Source organism: Periophthalmus magnuspinnatus, chromosome 17 (assembly GCF_009829125.3).
Source record: "Periophthalmus magnuspinnatus isolate fPerMag1 chromosome 17, fPerMag1.2.pri, whole genome shotgun sequence".
In the NCBI taxonomy this organism is placed as follows: Eukaryota; Metazoa; Chordata; class Actinopteri; order Gobiiformes; family Gobiidae; genus Periophthalmus; species Periophthalmus magnuspinnatus.
Window position 1 is genome coordinate 20,395,564 of NC_047142.1, and position 18,853 is coordinate 20,414,416.

At 37.3% G+C, this 18,853-nt stretch overlaps 1 protein-coding gene across 5 annotated transcripts in view; it reads left to right on the top strand.

Annotated features, from left to right (window-relative positions):
• The window catches only part of pde1cb (phosphodiesterase 1C, calmodulin-dependent b), a 150,610-nt gene that overhangs the window by 40,376 nt on the left and 91,381 nt on the right, over nucleotides 1-18,853 (top strand). For 2 of the 5 annotated variants that reach the window (XM_033982953.2, XM_055228413.1), the window contains exon 1: nucleotides 16,849-17,371. The exons of the other annotated variants lie outside the window; for them this stretch is intronic. In XM_033982953.2, coding sequence (XP_033838844.1) covers nucleotides 17,271-17,371 — 101 coding nt within the window. In that variant the 5' untranslated portion in view covers nucleotides 16,849-17,270. Of the gene's footprint in view, nucleotides 1-16,848; nucleotides 17,372-18,853 lie in introns of those variants that run through there. 5 annotated transcript variants of the gene reach the window in all.

The window sequence follows — 18,853 nt, forward strand, 5'->3', positions numbered from 1 at the left end:
CAGTGATACAAAACATAGGGGGTATTAAAAGGTTGATATCCACTGGTTTACAGCCTCTGATAGTCTGTATTTACGCCCCCTCCTCCTGTTACAGTTGGGAGTCTGTTCCAGTCTCCTCAGGTCATATTTCCCGAGGAGCGGATGGTGACAGAGAGAAAGTGATTTTCCACCTGACCGACCATGGCCTGTTGTTTTATTTAAAGGCACTGGCCACCTTTACAGAACACAGCTGCACAACACTGATCAAAAACACATTTAGTTTAACCTGGAAGTTTTGATACATGGATTTAAAAACATCTGGGAGGGTTAACAGTTTGGAAAGTACGGGAGCTTTCATTGTATTTGAAAGTGACTGGAAGAACTGTGAGCTAGTGAGTGGCTAAATGACAGTGAGCCAGATGCATAATTTGGTTTATATGCCAGATGCTTATCATGTACCAAATATCCCGTGGGTGGAGTAGGTGGAGAGGTCTCTGATGACTAGCGTTGTCACCATACTAAAATTTCTTGAAATTTTGACTAGAAATAGACTTCATATTCAATACCGATTCCAATACCAGAATGAGACACACACACTTCTGTATTTAGATCATAGAATGTGATTTTCAAGTTTAAATCATAGTAATTTATTTTATATTGCCATGTGGTGTTAAATTTATGTAATACTTCAGGCGTCAAGGTATGTTCCATCATGGTCCATTGGCGTATACTTGTCTATGTGGTCTTACTCTTATACTTATTCTGATACAGCTCAAGATCATTCTAAAGCTATTCAGAAAAGATTTCTGTCCTGTGAATGCAATATTTTTTTGTATCGATACCTGCTCAAATGAATATCTAGTTTTGATACTACTTTTAGTATCCATTAGTATCAATCCTAGTGATTATGAATGTTTATCTTCTTTTAATCACTTTTATAGCTTTTGTACAGTTCGCATAACATACGTTTAATCTTGTATCACTCTGGGATTTTGCTAAATGTAAAACTACGACAAAACATAATATAACATTTGATTCATCTGTATAATTTGCATATTTGGTTCTTTAGTCCAGTGTTTTCAAGTTACAAGTTATAGCCAATGGACTTGTTGCTATTGGCAAACCTAGGACCGCCTACTCGTGTGTGTTCTGGCAGATAATTGGGTGTGTGTGTTGTCCATATGCACACATGGAAGCTTCATGCTGCAGAGGCCAAACACTGGTAAATATTTGGCTGTAGCTGCACTGTTTGCATTAAGAGTTTTGACCCGCGATGTTGAGTGAGAGTAGTGATGTAACAGAGCCAGTTGAGAGCACATTTTAATGCATTGATTCTAGACATGTACAAGATTTCTTTCAAGCTTTCTTTAGTGACTTTGCTTCCAGCTGAAGTCATTGTACATTACATTTTGAGCCATCTTAAAAGTGGCATTATTAATTTGATAAATTCTACACAACTGGTTCTATTAGCGCATACTGTATGTTCTCTTCTGTACAGCAACAAGCAAAGGGTTGTTAGTGATATACAAAGGACCAATGCAGTATTTTCTCATAGCGTGGACCTGCTTTGGGTGTCATCTGCAGTCTTTCTTATATAGATCAAATTATGTTATGTAACAAATCTCTCTGTAGTCTTCTCCTGAATGGTATCTCAGGTCCGTGACAGCTGATAGGCCCCCTTGTCTTTATTTACTGTCCAATTGGTGCACTTTTGAAAAAATATAGTATTTTTTATTATTATAACAGAATAATTATCAACACTCCTAAAATATTTTAATACTGTAAAATGAATAATACTTTCTTTGTGGCTTTGAAACAGTTTGAATATTTCTTCCTTCTGTGTTGAAACACCTCATATCCATCTGACTCAAAGCATGACTCACCCAGTGTTGAGTCCATTTCCCTGGGAAGTCCCAAGACCAGAGACTAGGGACTTCCTTTGGACCAGTCCTGCAGTGGTTAATAGAGAACAGACCCACTGGGAGTGACGGCCATCTGCAGCTGCATGTCAAATGGTGAGATTATTGTATGAGCGATTAAATGAGCGTGAACTCGCCATAATCCATAACATGATGTAAGCACTGTGTCACCTCCTCCGTTCAGCCGACTTAATTAGATTTTACTGGAGGACGATGGGGCCGTGTGATTGGTCACTCGGATGGGTCTGAGGTAAATGACAGTAGTTATTGGCTGTCATAAACTGGGGTTGATTGAAGGTTAAAGTATACCAAGGTCTACTGTAAAATAAGAGCAGTTTTGTGGGGTGCTGGGAAATATGAAATATTAGTAAGAGAAGCAGCCACTGTGAAATTAATAGTTTTCTCCTTGGTCCACTCCCGAAGAGTAAAAAATTGAACATATTTTGTCACTATCTTGGCAACGTCAAAGAAAACCAAGAAGCCAAGAAGTGATCAAACTTTATTTTGTACAACCTTACTTTTACGACTACTACTACTACTTCTACTACTATTACCACTGCACTGTTATCACATGTACTCTGTTACATTGTACTAAATCAAATCACTTGCTTGGTCCCATAGACTGTATAAGGAAGTGGATTAACCGAGTGTGACGTCACCCCCAGCGTCCAGTCAAACGAAGCTCATCAAGGCTAGGACTTACTGGGACGATTTTGGAGCCAAGTTTCATTTTTGTAATTATGACTGCGAGTATCATAGTAACCAAATAGGCAGTCCGGAGCGTGGCCGTTGAATGTAAAGCCCCATCCCGTCTGTACAGCTGATTTAGCACGGATCGGGCGATTAGCAATGCTGTCAGTCAAGCCTGTTGCTAATACTAGTGGAAGTAACCTCAGGGAAAGAAGGCGCCTGATTTGACTGTTATTACTGATCGTATCTTGAATTACGGACACAATAGCAAACATTTTAAGACCAAAATTATGAGGTTCACTGCAGCAGTTACAGAGAGGGGTGACAATTTTTCAGTGTTAAGAGAATTTTAGCTAGAGACGATGGAGCTGGAGAGTGCCCATCCTCATTTCTTATTTGGAACGCCGTGGCTAGCAGGTTAGTTATGTCCATTTATATATACAGTCTACACTTGGTCCACATTAAAAACAAATCACATGTCTTTTATTAGATGCAGACAGCACACAAAAAGCGTTTTATTGTACGATAATCAGGATGTGTGTGGTTAGCATGATGGTAAAAATTTGCTCTGGTCTCTGAAAGTTGTGATTATATACTCATCATGGTGAATAATTAGGATGCTTGGAATGCCTAAGGTAAGTGAGAAATCAAATTAACTAGTTCTGTTTCATGTTTTTAAGACAGTCAAGTCTTAAAAACGGCACCTTATAAAAAGTCCTTTCCTGATCCCTAATGGTTGGAGTTGGTATCTTTGGCTTCTAATGATTTACATAGATATAAAAAAGACCACTGTGATTTTAGCTTTTATGATAAAATAATTGCCTCCATCAAACACCAATTCCCTGAAGCTCTTTTAAACGTTATCTTTGGTACTACAAGGAGAGCCGACAACTTTAATGCCATTAGAGTATTACAAAGCGCTGACTCATTTGCTCTGTAGGTGTCACACTGCCGCCATTTTTCCTCATTAGACTGTGTTACATTTTAGAGCCCAGTCTAATGAATGTACAAGCTGCTCAAGCTGATCTGGTTGGCAGTCTCACCAACAAAAAGGATTAAAACACTAATAGAAGCATGCAGGCCAGGAAAATGTTAGCAGTGCATCGTCAGTGGACGCCAAATAAAGACTTAAAAGTAGCAAGGAAAGGGGCCTTTAATATTCGTTATATAAGATTTTAAAAATTTGGCCTATTATACATCTGCTCAATTAAATGGGTTAATCTAATGTTAAGTCTGCATCTGCATGTAATTAAACTGAAATGAACTGAAATTTAAATCACTTTATTAGTCCACAGGGGTATTTAAAGTCACTATAGACTCTATAAATTGTAAATATACAGTCTATCTACTCTTTGTGGCAGTCCAAAGCCTGGATAAATGAATCTGTAATTAGTCATAGAAGGTATTAATTTAACCTTCTACGGATCAAATCTTGTCTTATGGCCAAAAAATAACCCACAATTTCCTAATAGAGCAAAGAAAATGTACACACCATGAATATTGACCCCAAAAAATAGTGTTTCAGCTTTCAAATATTGAACGAAAAGTTAATATAGTACTTATGGAGGCAGGCCTATTCAGAAGGGCATTAAGTGTACAACTAAAGATAAGATGCAAACAAGGATTTAAAAAAAAAAAATGTATTTTTTGTGTGTGACTAAAGTAGAATTACAACTGTCTTACAATGTCAGATTTCAGACGGGCACCCCTGGAGTTGCTCTAGTTAGTCTATGTCTCTCTTTTAAATCTATAAACAAATAGTCAATACATGATGAATTACATTGAAAGTGAGTGGATTCTTGTGACAGCTCTGTCTTTAAAGGGCACAGTGGTCAAAGTTATGTAACTGCAGAGCAGAGGTTATCTGAGTGCTCCGTGAGGTAGTCCTTGGACAGTGGCTGTGATGTTGTGCATGAATCATAATATGCTGAAGTAATTGGTTGTTTGGTATTTTTCAAACTATTCAAAACGAAATCCACAAATATTGATCATTTACTATATTTTCTTTCTAAACCCCATCCAAAATATACAAAATAGACAGAACAATCCCAAGTAATTCAAGAGTATTGTGAGTAAATTTTTAGTTATTTAAAATGTCATGTGTTTCTAAATATTTGTGTCCTTTCTTTCCCTTGATTATTCTATTGCTATTCTTTGGCAGGGCTGTTGGAACACTGTAATTTCCCTAATATGAGACAAATGTTTTCTTATTTTATCACTCCTTTCATCGCTAAAATGGATATATGGACAGTATTTTAACTTTTTACTTTTAACAAAAAAATAACTACTAGGTCTATAAACTGTTGTATTATTATTTATTCTTATTTATTATTTATTATTATTAATTTGAAACCCAGTCTTTTATTGGGGTACATAGTCTTACCCAGTGGTACACTCTATCTGTCATCACTTTTATAAAAGGTAGTGGTATGTTCGATATGAATTGTGGTTGTCCTCATTGACCAAGGCCAGATTCTTTCCTTTCACAGTTGGAAGAGCTGAATAACATTTCATGGAAGTCTACCGCCACGCCTGCCTCATAGTTAAAAAATCGGAGCCATGTGACTTTAACCTTGGGCGTGGTGCTATTACTCATTTGAGATGAAATGACTTATATATCAAATGTGTTGAAAATAACAATTATGGTTTCAGTGGAATGTAGTCTAGGTTTGTCAAAAGTATCAAAAACTAGATACTAATCAATACTAAAATTAGAATCGACTTTAGATACTCAAATGAGTATGTCAGTCTAGTCTAGGTATCGCTACTAAAAAAGTCACATTCACAGGATAAAAATGTACTTTTCCTGAAAAGCTTTAGAAGCTTGAGCTGCATCAGAACAACTATATAGACTAGTGTGTGCCCATGGACCACTATAGCACCTACCTGGATGATTGAGGTTTTACATACACCATTCTAGTGTTGTTCATGGTCATGACTGGCTGCTCTTTGTGGCTGACCGGCTGGCAATTTGTAAACTTTCTAAAAATTTCTTTGTTACAATTTTAACTTAATATTTGAGGATTTTGAACAACTAAGAAGGGCATCTTGTGCAGTTCAAATGACAGAAGTTAAGAACTATTGGATTATTTGACCATGCTTGGAGATAAGAATGCTAGCCATCTAGATGTGAAATGCTACAGACTTAGAATAATGAAACAGTCTTTCTACACCAAATATGGCAGAAGATGTTCTAGTTGAAATAACTAAAACAACAGAGCGTAGAGAAAGGCCTAGAAGTGACTTTCCTGTTGTGTGTCCGGTCTTCATCTGGACAGTGCTGTGATGCAGGACACAGAGGATGGGCACTTTTGTCTTGGGAGCTGTTACTCTCCTCAAACTGTAATGACACTGCACTGAGACTTTTGTTTGAGCTTTCTATTATTATTGTATTTTACTGTTCAGTGTGCTAAAATTGCCTCTCGAGGACAAATAAAGTGAGTTAGATTTATTGATAGATTGTAGTATAAAAGAAAGTGTTTTGTTTTTTGTTTTTTTTATCATTGTGGTATTGGAATCCATATTGTGTATGGAGTCTATTCCTTAGTATCAAAATCGAGATGACATTTTGTGTCACAACAACATAATTGCGATCAAACAAAGAAACAAATATAAGACACCGGAAGGGGGCAAGGAACAGAACACTCCAGGTAGAGATGGACAATATTGACAAAATAATTACTTTAAATGTTATTTCTACGAAGATACATTTTTATCATTAATTTGTGGTGACACTGCTGTTATTTTTTTTTTTTTTCTCAGCATGAATACTTTTTCAATACTAAGAGTTTTACAATACCAGTTTAAATGGTACTCAGGCCTAATCCCAATAACCCAAAACATGCACAGTAAAATCTTTCAGCTAACAGGGAGAATAAAGTGTACCTTAAAAAGTGAATATGGCAGGTTTTCATGTTTTCCTAATTATTGCTTCATTTGTTGGGGTAGTTCATTATGTATGTCTATGGCAGAATGTTCAGCAGTTACCGTGGTGACAGAATACAGACATTTGCAAACACAGGCAAAACTGAAAACTCGAGAAAAATACAAAATGGATATACACAACATATTTTCTGGAGCCTGTGGCCAATTGGAGCATTCACGGCCCAGTTTAGGTGTTAGATGTTCAACAAAAAAGGTGGGAGTGACTAACTGAAAAACTGTTGGCTAATGCTAGCTAGCTTGTGTAATGTTATTTCAGGGAGTCTTATTTAACAGTAGAAAATCAGCTTACCTCTTGTAGTTCCAACTAAGTCAGTTCTTTTTGGTCAGATTGTGTTAAACCAAAGCTCAGATTAAAGACTAACTTGAGTAACAGCTTCAGACTGAGCAGTGCATACAGTTAGCTTTACACCCCAAGGGAATGTTTATGACATCAGTTGCAAAGTGTCAATATATGTCATATCTTCTGCCCATGTCCAAACAGAAATTAAAATCTTTGCCCCCCCCCCCCCCCCCCCCCCAAAAAAAAAAAAAAAAATCACAAATTTGAAAACATTTTTGGTGAAATAGTGAAGAACTTTGAGCCCTATTCCTCTCCTGACCACTGTCCATGTCTATGTCGCTCACACCGTGGTGGCCAGTGCTCTGATTTATCCCTTTGTTAATTGGTATCTGAGTGCAGCTGTGAGCCCTGCATTAGATGAAGTCTCCTGTCGGCTCAGAGTCTGACCCTCTCCTCTACAGCAGCCTCTGGTTCACATGTCCCCATCTCCGGTCACCGCGGCGACTAATGAGGCTCCTACAGGCACTGTGGTGACAAATGACAGACAAATTTATCAAAGTGACTGAGACCTGACCCCACACTTATGAAGTTAAAGAGCTGTATCAATCCTCCTGCACTGTCTACCGTGGAATTTAGTGACAGAAAATGTATTAAGTCAAAATACAAGCACAAAACTAAACAACTTTTCATTGCAATTTACTAACTTAAAGGTACACAATGTAACTTTTCTAGCGGCGGTATGCCTCACTGGAGTTACAATTGTTTTGCCTGTAATGTTACAAAGTATGGTCAATTCAGTGTGTTTTATTGCTCAAAAATACCTTTAAAAACATGCATCATTACTATAAGCGGGCTCATCTCAAAACAGATCTGACCTGTAATGTTGGCAGTGGGGTCACTTGCTTTATTTAATATTTCATTCATCTTTATTTATACAGAGAGACCCCAATGAGAGTACTAGACTCTCCTTTTCATGGGGGCTCTGTTCAAATACAGAAAAATACAAACAAAAACAAAACAAATAAGTACATAAGTCAATTTATACATTAAAACATTAAAAACAGATGCAGGTGTGAGTATAAATGTTTATCACTAGATTATTAAATTGCATTTGTGGCACCAAAGTATCTAGTTTTGCATGACCTTGAAAGATATTCCATTTTTGGGAAGCTTATCACCATAGCGATAGTTAAGTGTAAGTTAAATGATCCGTCACCTGCTTGTGTCCATAGAGATGTCATTACTTTACTAAGGTTCCATACTGCGGAACATCCAGGGCAAAAGACTCGAGTACCGTATTTTCTGCACTACAAGGCGCACCTAAAAGCCTTTAATTTTCTCAAAAACCCAAACTTTTTTTTAAAAATTCTATTAATAAAGTTTAACTGACTGACTTATCTGACTGTTTTGTTGACATTCCCTTTAGCGCAGCTCCATCTCGTGGATGCGTAACACAACCCCAGCTACTAGAGTAGTTTCTATACTATGCGCCTTATAATGCGGTGCGCCCTATATATGAAATTTGTTTTAAAATAGGCCATTCATTGAAGGTGCGCCTTATTTTCCGATGCGCCTTATAGTGCGGAAAATACAGTAAACATACAGTATATTACAAAGAGGCCTGCACCAACATAGGTATTAACTTAAGCTGTAGCTGTGCAGTGTCCTCATACGAATGTTTATTGGTGTCCTCCCTTTCTCCTCCTACCCTCTGTCACTAACAGGATTTAAATACCTCCCCCTGTCATCTGTGCTCTCAGGCCTTTACATCTGTTATTGACCATTTAATGCGCTAATAGCATCAGAGCAGGTTCAGCTGAGGGAGCATATTCTACAGTACACTGGCTTTTGTTCAGGCAGCAGAAATCAGGACCTGCAGTTTTACAATGAACAAGTTTCCCTTTGGCTGTAATGACTAGCACAATCTCAATGTCATGTATTTGTTTTGCTACAGCACATATAGCACAATAACTACTTTGAGCTAATTATAATGATATTAGCACACACAAATGTTGAACCTGATCTTAAATCACTTTTTCAATGCAATTATTTTATGTTGCAAGCAAATATTTGATTAAAACATATACGTTAAATGAATGCATGGTATTAATGGTAGACATATACAGGATATACTTTGAGTTAGCGTTAAACATTGCTCCTCAATTTCAAATGTCAAAAGTCCATTGTGGAGTTGCAGACACTATTAAAAGTATCACCCCCTGTGAATCTAATAATAGCTCTAAGCTGCTGTAAGCCTTGTTTGGGTTGTACAGTGCGGATTTACACTATCAACCGCTAATACAACATCGCCTTTTGGACACTCAGTTAAGTCATCTTAGCTCTTTAAAATGTTTGGTTTGGTGAGTGACGGGCTCTCAGTATTTGTAAGGGTATGTCTGTTTAGCTTAGATTCAACTGCACAAAGCATTGACTGCCATTAGTTGGTAGTAATTCCTTTTTGCAGACCACAACATACAACACTCTGTCAGGTGCAGGCAACAACACAGAAAGTACATTTCTTCAATATTTTACGAAGAGAAGAGTCTGGTCCCTGGTGAATCTCGTGATTGACAGGTGGATTAGCTAATCATAGACTCCATCCATAGTGTAATGATCTGATAGTTTGTTTTTACCTCAGAGTTTTACGCATTTTGTTGTTCTTGTAACTGTGTAAGTGTTGTTGTTAATGGCAACTGCTTCTGTATGTGACACTTTGCTGAGAAGTGGATGTGAAGGTTCTACTCGTTAGTTACTGATCTGTTTTTAGAGACTGGCTCTTGTCACTTGAGACTGCTGTTGTTTTGCTCTTGTTTTGGCGCTGGTTACGGCCTATAGTAGCCCTTGTGTTCAGAAAATAAACAACCAGAAGAAATTGGTGTGTTTCCTCACACCAGAACGCTACAATATCAGAACAAATATGGCTGCTCACGAGGAAAAAAGAAAGGAAGAAAATGTTACAGGGGTCTGGAAAACATTGCCGATTTCTCAAGAATCAATGAGCAAACACTAAAATCTGAGGTGAGAGAAATATAATTTTATCCAAAATGATGGGTGACCAATGAGCTCCTTCTGTCACATGCGCCAATGAAAGAAAACAAATCTAATGGCAAGATCATGTTTGGCTCTGGTTTAAGACGCGGCGGAGGGCATGGGGACCTGACTGATGTCCCTCTGTATAAATAATGCAGAGATATCATTCACATACCAGACAACAATAACACTGGAGCAAACCAGGAATTATTCAGTTCTATACTTTATCATTATACTGGTTTTGACACCCTTTTACCCATAAAATCTGCCCACCACCGAGTAAGTTTTCCTTCTCCTTTTTGCACTTCATTACAACAAAATACAAAATAGGCCTTTGCTTTTCGTTTTTCCCATTTAGAGAGGTAGAAAATCTTGAAGTTTTTTTTATAATGAATGTTCTTTGTACTGTGATCATTACACGGGGACGACGGCTGCTATTTTGATGCATAGATATCGACTTGGCCTAGTAAATTTAAATGAGATTTTGAATTTTTCATGTTCCTCAAAATGACTGGGGTTGTTAATGTTGGAGATTTCGTTCTGGGGGCTTTGAGGGAGCCCATAGCCTATGCAGATGTGAATGTCTGAGTAGGGCTGTAAGTCACTGTCACTGCATACAAATAATTTATTTTCATGAAGCCTGAGTAATTAGTTTTTAAAATGATTATGAATGTATTTTGATTATCGCATATGGAGACGCGCAATCCGTTTTAGCTGCGCTGTTGCCACATCAGTCTTGAAATTGAATAAAATGCTGTTATATGTGCGTGTACTTTAGTGTATGACAATCTTTCATCTAGACATGTGGCATTGTTGTCTGGCCTGCCCTTGAGGTGCACCTTTTAATTACATTTAAAATAGATTTGCATTTCCTTTGGATTTTAACAATACAAGTGTGTTTGAGAATGACATTTAATCAGCCAAATACATAACATAGGGAGTCTTAAATCAACCTCCTATTGTCTTCATCACAAAGACCAGTGACGCTGTTTGTTCAGATTAACTGAAAAGCAACATAAACTTTGTTAATTGTATTTTTGTGTCACCAGATCTCTCAAGACAAAAAATATATATATTGTGAGATTTGTTTTCCATGTGTTTACATTTGGTTTGGATGAAAAATGGGTTAAGTCTTGACAAGGCACTTGCTGGGGACCCAGAATACGCACTTCTTCAATATTTTAGGAAGGTGAGTCATGAGTAAGACGGTGACTCTCTATGTTTTCAGATAGGCATAACAAACGTGGAGTTCTGCAGATTTAATGAACGAAGCACTAAACTTAATCTGAGGCGAGAGAAATGTCATTTTGTTTCGAAATGATAAGCAAGTTACACCTCAAAAACCTTCCTTACTTCACAATTATGACAAATGAGCCTTACCAGTTTGATAATGTGTTGAACTCGAATTATGAATGCTAAACTTATTAATTGTCAGTCAGGTCAGTCACTTGCCTCTGAGGGAAATAGATTATAAATGAGATTAGCTACCAGCTACTAACAATCTAATGCCCTGAAAATGTGTGATATTTCAATGTGGTGAAAAATAACTACACCACCCCTAAACTTTCCAAATGGTTACCAATGACCAGTTTAGATATGTTTTAGAAAACTTTCCACAGTGTTAAATAATTCGCCATCCAGCGGTCCACTGCATTTTGTGCTTGTACTTTGCCCTAAGGCGTTTCATTCATCAGTTTGCAATGTAATTAAAGACTGTTTGGGCATAACAACCTCAGGCTTTTTCCTTCAACAAGCCTGTATTTAGGTCTTTGCACTTCTTATTACCTGAGCTCAAGTGTGATATAATCTCTAAAGTGCGTTGTAATGACAGTTCTATCACTAATAAAAATACCTTGAAAAACACACACATTCCAACTGTGAGCGGTGTCACCTCTCCACAGATCTGACCTGTAACTTCCCTGATTCGTGAGGTCAACTTCTTGTCCATGGAGATACATAAATTAAATGCCATACTAGAACAGAGCATAGAAATTCCAGGCATAGCAATAACATCTCAGCAGTGTACTCCCCTCCAGAAAAGTTACACACTACAGCACCTTAATCGAGAAACTTACAGGTCAGATCTGTGGAGAGGTGACTCCGCTCACAGTTGGAATGTATGTTTTTTCAAGGTATTTGTATTCGCAACAAAAAGAGATATAATATAAAAATTGCAGGATACTTAAGTTCAATGCCATTTTGTGGAACATTTCTGGCAAAACAAACATCTCCATGGTGACAAGGAGGTAGCGGACCGGAAAAAGTTTACACCTACTGATTGCTTGGTGTTGACAGTTATTAGCCATTGGAATAGGATATTGACGTTAGCTCAGCATCTATTGTGCTCTTCACTATCAAGGTTTGAATAACCTATTGACTCCGACCTATAATTATGTGCTGTTTTAGACACATTTAGTCAGGAATTGTGTGAGATTGTGAAACTGTCCTGCCAAATGACTTGACTTACCAAAGACAATCTGTTTTTCTTGTTAAGTGCTGACAGGTCCAATAGCAGTTTGAGCGTACAGTGTAATTTCCCTGCTGCCTGTGTAGGGGAGTGATCAATGTATAATAGCGCTGCTGCTTTGTAGATGGACAAGATTGGACGAGTTGGATGAATACATCTTTAAAGACATTCAATTTTGCCCTACAGATGTTTTTAGAACGAAAAAAAGGTGGCAAGCTTTAGCAACCCCTCCACTCACAAACAACATATAGTTATATTTATGTAAAAAACAAGTTCTATTTGTACAACACTAACTGTGGAACTGCTTCATCAGAAATTATACCTCACTTGGGCTACTTGCATTATTTATAAAACAGGACCTCTGTGTGGTGTTTGCATGTTCTTCTTGTGTCCCCTAAATGCTCTAATGTCCCCTGCATGATCCTAGCTTAGATCTGGTGATGCAGCGCAGTTATTACTTGGTTATGGGAAAAATTATAATCACGGTTATATGAAATCATTGTTATTCTAAATGATTACGTCTACATCCTGATATTTTAATGTTTTATGTCACTTATTTTAAGAGTTAGATTAGAGAATTGGCTTTACTTTGGATTTTAAATAAATGTATTGTTACCTACTGCTCATGATTGGCCTAGCAGCATTAAAGAATGGGTTAAGGCAAATTTCCCCACAAGGACATGAATAAAGTTTGAATAATAGGTCAAAAATTAGATTGATACTCTATAAAAATCTTACAGAGAAATGTTGTAAACCCCTATTTGCAACGTACAGCACATACGGCAAATGTTACCCAAAGTAACATTTGCCGTACGTGCTGGGACACATAGCCATGAATGTCTTTTTTGTAAATCCTTTCGCTGGATCTGATCAGTTGTAGAAGAAGTACTCAATTCTGTTACTTAAGTAAAAGTACAGATAACATAAAAATACTCAAGTAAAAGTATCACATGAAAAAATCTACATAAGTAAAAGTATTAAGGTACCCGTTTAAAAATGTACTTAAAGAGTAAAAAGTAAGATTCTGCGGTCTTATAAGGCTTCAAATGTAATGATTTTAATAAATAACAGAAACAATTGAATATATAATTTTTTTTAGCTGTTTTTATTTGTATATTTTTGCTCAAATTATGAATGTGTTAAAAATAGTCAGCTTTTTCAGCAGGTCTCAAACGCTAATAAAAATACTATTACTTATCAGTTCTGTTCAAAAATGTAGTTGAGTAGAAAGTACAGATACCTTCTCTCAATGTAGTGAAGTAAAAGTAAAAAGTATCCACTTCAACAAAGTACATTCCTCCACTGGATTCTTTAAAAACTTCTTGATTGACGCCTGATAACATCCTCCAGAAATAGTCCTGGTTCAAACTTGTTTATAAATATTTCTTCTTCTCAAAATAAAAAGAAAAGTTTTGTGTGATGAGACCTCCTTGTTTTCGTATTGTTTGACAACCGGTTCAACCCAGTGGCACTGCCTCTCCCCTCGAGTACAGATGTGTGAAAATGTAGAGTTGCTTTTGTGATTTGGCCTTATGTTGACCTGTCGTTTCCACCTTCTGAGCTTTGAATCTCATTGGGACCGGCATACCTCCTGTTCCACTATGAAATGAATTGAAACTAAAGTCAGCAAGATAAACAGACAGCAGATAAGTACGTGCTTTGAAGAAAACATCCGACTTTGTGCTACTCTCCTGTTCTCTTTTCTTACCAAAGGCCTATTGGAGAAGATGAAAGCCTGTGGTGATGTTTTGAGGTGGCATCCCCGCTGTAGCCTGCATCAGGTAATTGAAAGAAGCTCGATTGTGGTACAGGGCCGCAGAGAAGGCACAGGGTCTGCTCTGAGTCACCCTTATGGGATTTGAACTTGTACCAAAGTGATAATTGAGGGGCGAGTTGGCAAAGAAAGTTGAAAGGATGGCACAAAGTTAGGTGTAAAAAGTTTTTATCTTTTGAACATACCTCGTCTGTGTGGATTATGTTGTAGGTAATGGCCACAGAAATAGCTAAACGTGAATTTTATGACAAAGTGCTATGTGCTGTTACTGTAGGAATCCGGAGTTTAATTCCTGAACTGTGTGGGTGGGACTCCTTCTGTGTTATGTGTGATTTTCCATTTTGTTCCATTATAATCTGTTCCATTAACCGCCTGTTTACTGTAATCACTTCTGACTGACTAAAAGAAACTACTGAAAAAGTGCAACACAGACTGAATCTTACAATAATTAAGGCTGCACTATGTTACTTTTTCTGGTGGAGGGTTTGCCACCTGTTTGTCTACATGGAAATGCTTTTGTTTTGCTTAGAATGCTTCACACTACGGATTAAACATCACCCTGGAGACAAGCAGGTGAAGTTACAGGTTAAATCTCTGGAGAGGCAAGCTTGCTTTAAGTAGGAATCCATGTTTTTCATGACATTTTTAAAAGGGAGGTATTTTACTTCTCCCTTTGCTCCTGCACTAAGTCACTTGCCCTTCCCTCTAATGAAACTATTGCGCGTCGCACCAGATTAGTGAAGTTGTTGTTTACATGTTTGTATCATGGTTTTGGATATTTATGGAGAATTGCCATATGGGAGTGTGGATGATGTAGGTTTGTGGGCTAAGCATTGGACAGAATCTTAATTGTTCGGAGGAGGGAGGGTTCGAATAGGGCCCAGGAGAGATCGCTAAATTACTGTAACATGCATGGATTGCATTTAAAACCTCTTCGGGCATGTTTTTCATGAGGGAACATTATAACATGAATAGTACACATGTTTAATGCACTCCTAAATAAGTAAATAACTGACCTTAACCTTGTATGTTTTCTAACCCTCCGGCTAGGTAGTCATCATCATGTCCTTAGCCCAAGATCTACTACAGAGGCCCACTGCTCCTGACAGGTTTCCCCAGCAACACTGAAGTATGGGTCAATGACAAGCAACGACAAGATTTCCCTACGGCCACAACAATTTCTATACCTTACCCTAGCATAACCTTGATATAGTTGACCTTTTAGAACAGCGTCCTTGGAAAAACATAATGCAGTTTTACTCCATGCTTGATGCAGTATGATATTGTGTGTGGTTTGAAATCAACTAGATTTAACATTGACCCAAGTGCAATATTATTCATGATATTCATAGTGTAACATAATTTCCAATCATATTTGCAGGAGACTATAGAGACATACAGTACATAGCTGGAGGTCATGTGGAATTACATGATATTGGTAATTGTCTCATTCACTGCTACATTTACTCTGTGCATGAGCAGCAGGAAGAGCAGCGGAAACTGGGGAGTCATGGGTAACATTATATGCTATACTGTATTTCATTGGATGATGATGCAGTGAAAGCCACTTAGTAATGTCTGTTTGCAGTGGATTCATGTTTGTGATATAAATGACATGTACTGAAATGTTTTAAAGTAACAACCAGGGCAGATAACATAAGATTACTCCACTTTCTGCTCATTTTTATTAATTTCTGTATGTTTAATTTTATGTTGATATCTTCTGATCTTCTGATATTTATCTTCTATATTTTATGAATGAAATAAAATAAATAATTCATAGAGCAGATTCATAGCATAGTATACAAATAGCCTATTTGAACTTAAGAAATCTGTGTTTATTCTGGTAATGAGTACCTTTTAAGTATAAGGTCAAAACAGCACATTACAGCAACATTAGACCCCTGCATGTTATCGATTATCCATTACAAACCAACAATAAAAAGGTTACTGTGTCGCTAAAATACGTTTTGGGGTGAGAGAGTGTCAACTGGGTTTGTGGGTTTTTCAAGTGGTCAAAGGGTTTGTGTAAGCTAAGAATAGAGCAGTGCAATTATTGATGATTTTAACTGAGATTGGGTCATTTCTAATCATCAATGATATACTTGGGTCTTTTTAGTGGAGACACAGTCAATCCTGTCAGTATGGAAAGTCTTTTTTAAAATTAGTTTTTAATAAGAAAAATATCTAAAATGGTAATTGATCAATATGAGATTGTTTTTTTTTTTTTTATCACCCAGCACAGATACCAGTTGCAGTTAAAAATCAGGTTTGAAAATCAGGCTCTACAGCTTAAATACACAAACTAATGTAATAGTTTTAACAAAGTGTTGTGAACTTTATGGTGTGTTTTTGTTACTACAGAAGAGATGTCCTACTCATCTGTTTAATTATCACAGTTTATACACAAAATGAGATCTTCATTAGTGAGCATTTCCTCATTAGTGAATTGGTCACATGTAACTGTACTGGGACTGTAGACAATGTCATTTGGATGTGTGGATGTGTGTAAATTTGAACTGCATATATTTACATATCTTTTAGCTTTGACTGTGCTATAACACACTGCATACTACATAGAAAAGACAGTATCCTTTCCCTCATAGTAACTTATCACCCTTGAAGCATCTCTCCTCTCTCCCTCCTTCCACTGTTGCTGCCCGTGCTCTTTGCTGTAACACTATTCGTCATTATGAAGCTCCTCCCCCGGCCCCTGGCTCCGCCTCCTCTCCTCCCCCTCCACTCCATCTGTGTGTGTATCTGAGAGGAGAGAGGGCTCAGAAGGCGAAACGTTAATCCCAGATTGCGCTACTGCTACTGCTGCTGCTGCCCTGTCGTCTGCATCATTGTTGCTGGGTGGGCATGGCACAGCTCCGGACCCTCTACTCCACACAGAGAAAGAGAGGGGCAATAAACCAATGAACTTTCAGCTACAAACAAGAAGAGAGAAGAAAGATAGAACTACTGCTTCACTACCAGCAGCACTATTCGCCACTTCTACTGTTTAGAAGTTTTGAAAAATCGTGAATGAAGACCAAAGAAGTCCGATCTTGGGTAGCTCGGCGTCCCAACCTTTCCATTGGCCCGCTGCTTAAGACGGATTAAAGTTTTTTTTATCCCTGTGTGTTTTTTCTTCTTTTTTATCTTGGCACATCTGGAGATCGGTTGTGCATCTCCTAATCGGACATGGAGTCTCCCACCAAAGAGATAGAAGAGTTTGAAAGCACCGCTTTGAAGTACCTGCAGCCAGAACAGATCGAGAAAATTTGGCTTCGACTCAGAGGATTGTAAGTATTTTGAATTGTTATGATAGCTTCAGCATGTTTGTGTGCAATATAAAAATACAATGTGTCAATAGCAACTCTCTATTACATGTAATTTACCACTGAGTTCAACAAAACACACAAGTAAGGTATTATTGTCCAATTGGGCAAGCTATAATAGAGCCAAAGTGTAACTTATCTATATGCTTATCTTTATCTATACATGCACTTAACTGTCTGAACCTTGACCAAGCTGATAAAATATGCAGCGATTCTACTAGTTAAAATTCAATGTGCATTTTCACTATCAAGTTAATTTAGCCCTACTTCATACAATACAATACAATGATGATAATATTTACATTATATATACTTAATTTTCTTATATCAGACATGGCAATTCTTACTCTAATATGTAGGTAAACTGTCCATAGTTGACAAAATATGCATTAATTTTAGCGTTTAAGTTTTACATATCATTTTGTATTTAGTCTTATATTTTTTTGTCTTTGTTCACATTCACGTTTCTTTTCCCCAAGTCATTTTGATTGCTTTTACTTGATTTTCATTGTTGCTTTTGTGAGTGGGCGCGTGGGTGCGTAGAATGATTGACAAAGGTAAGGCATACAAATATTCCCAAACTGTTTGCATTTGTACAAGGTCAACAATGCAGGTCAATGGATGCACATATTCAGAGGTTTGCGATGCGTACAGTTTACCCAAATATCATAATCTGTCACCGACCAAATGTCATCAATTTCTGAGCAGCTTTAAATAAGGATACTTTAACAACTCAACTTGGCTTCACACTCCCGCAAGCCAATCAACACCTCTGCGACCTCTCACCCAGGGAATGCTGCCCACCACTTGTAGCCGCGGTTAAAATGGGAATTATCCAGTGCTCATTTTCAGCTCACGTCATTTCAGCTCAGTGGGGAGACAAGAGATGCTGTCAAATCAAAGATGAAAGAACAAAAAAAAGTTAGTGTTACTGGCAGCACAGGTTGAATGAAATGTGTTTTTGTGTGTTTTCTGGAGTGGCAGCACTGAAAAAAAAAAAAATTGTATATCTAGATTATTGACTCACTAGAATTCAGTATATTATATATTAATTTCTGGCTATTCATATGATCTGTACTGGCTTTTTTTTTTTCTTCTAGTTCAGGAAAATGTATGTATGGTTTTGTAAAATCAGATTTTTGTTTAAAAAAAGATGACAGATATTGCCAGTGCATTGTAAAAGGCACTTTTCAAGATAAGATTAAGGAAGTAATTTTATTCATAAGGAAGTAATTTTATTCAGTTAGACATAATGAGATGAGAACCATGTAGGACAATTGGCACTGACTGTCCCAGGCAGGTTTTTCTCTGTCATGCTGCAAAACATTAGTGTGAGACAAGGCACTAAGTGGGTGGGGCTAAGAGTTCATTCTGAAGCATGATCTTCACTCATGCTTCAAAATCTATGCGGGCACTTGAAGATTTATTAACATTTATTATTGTTTT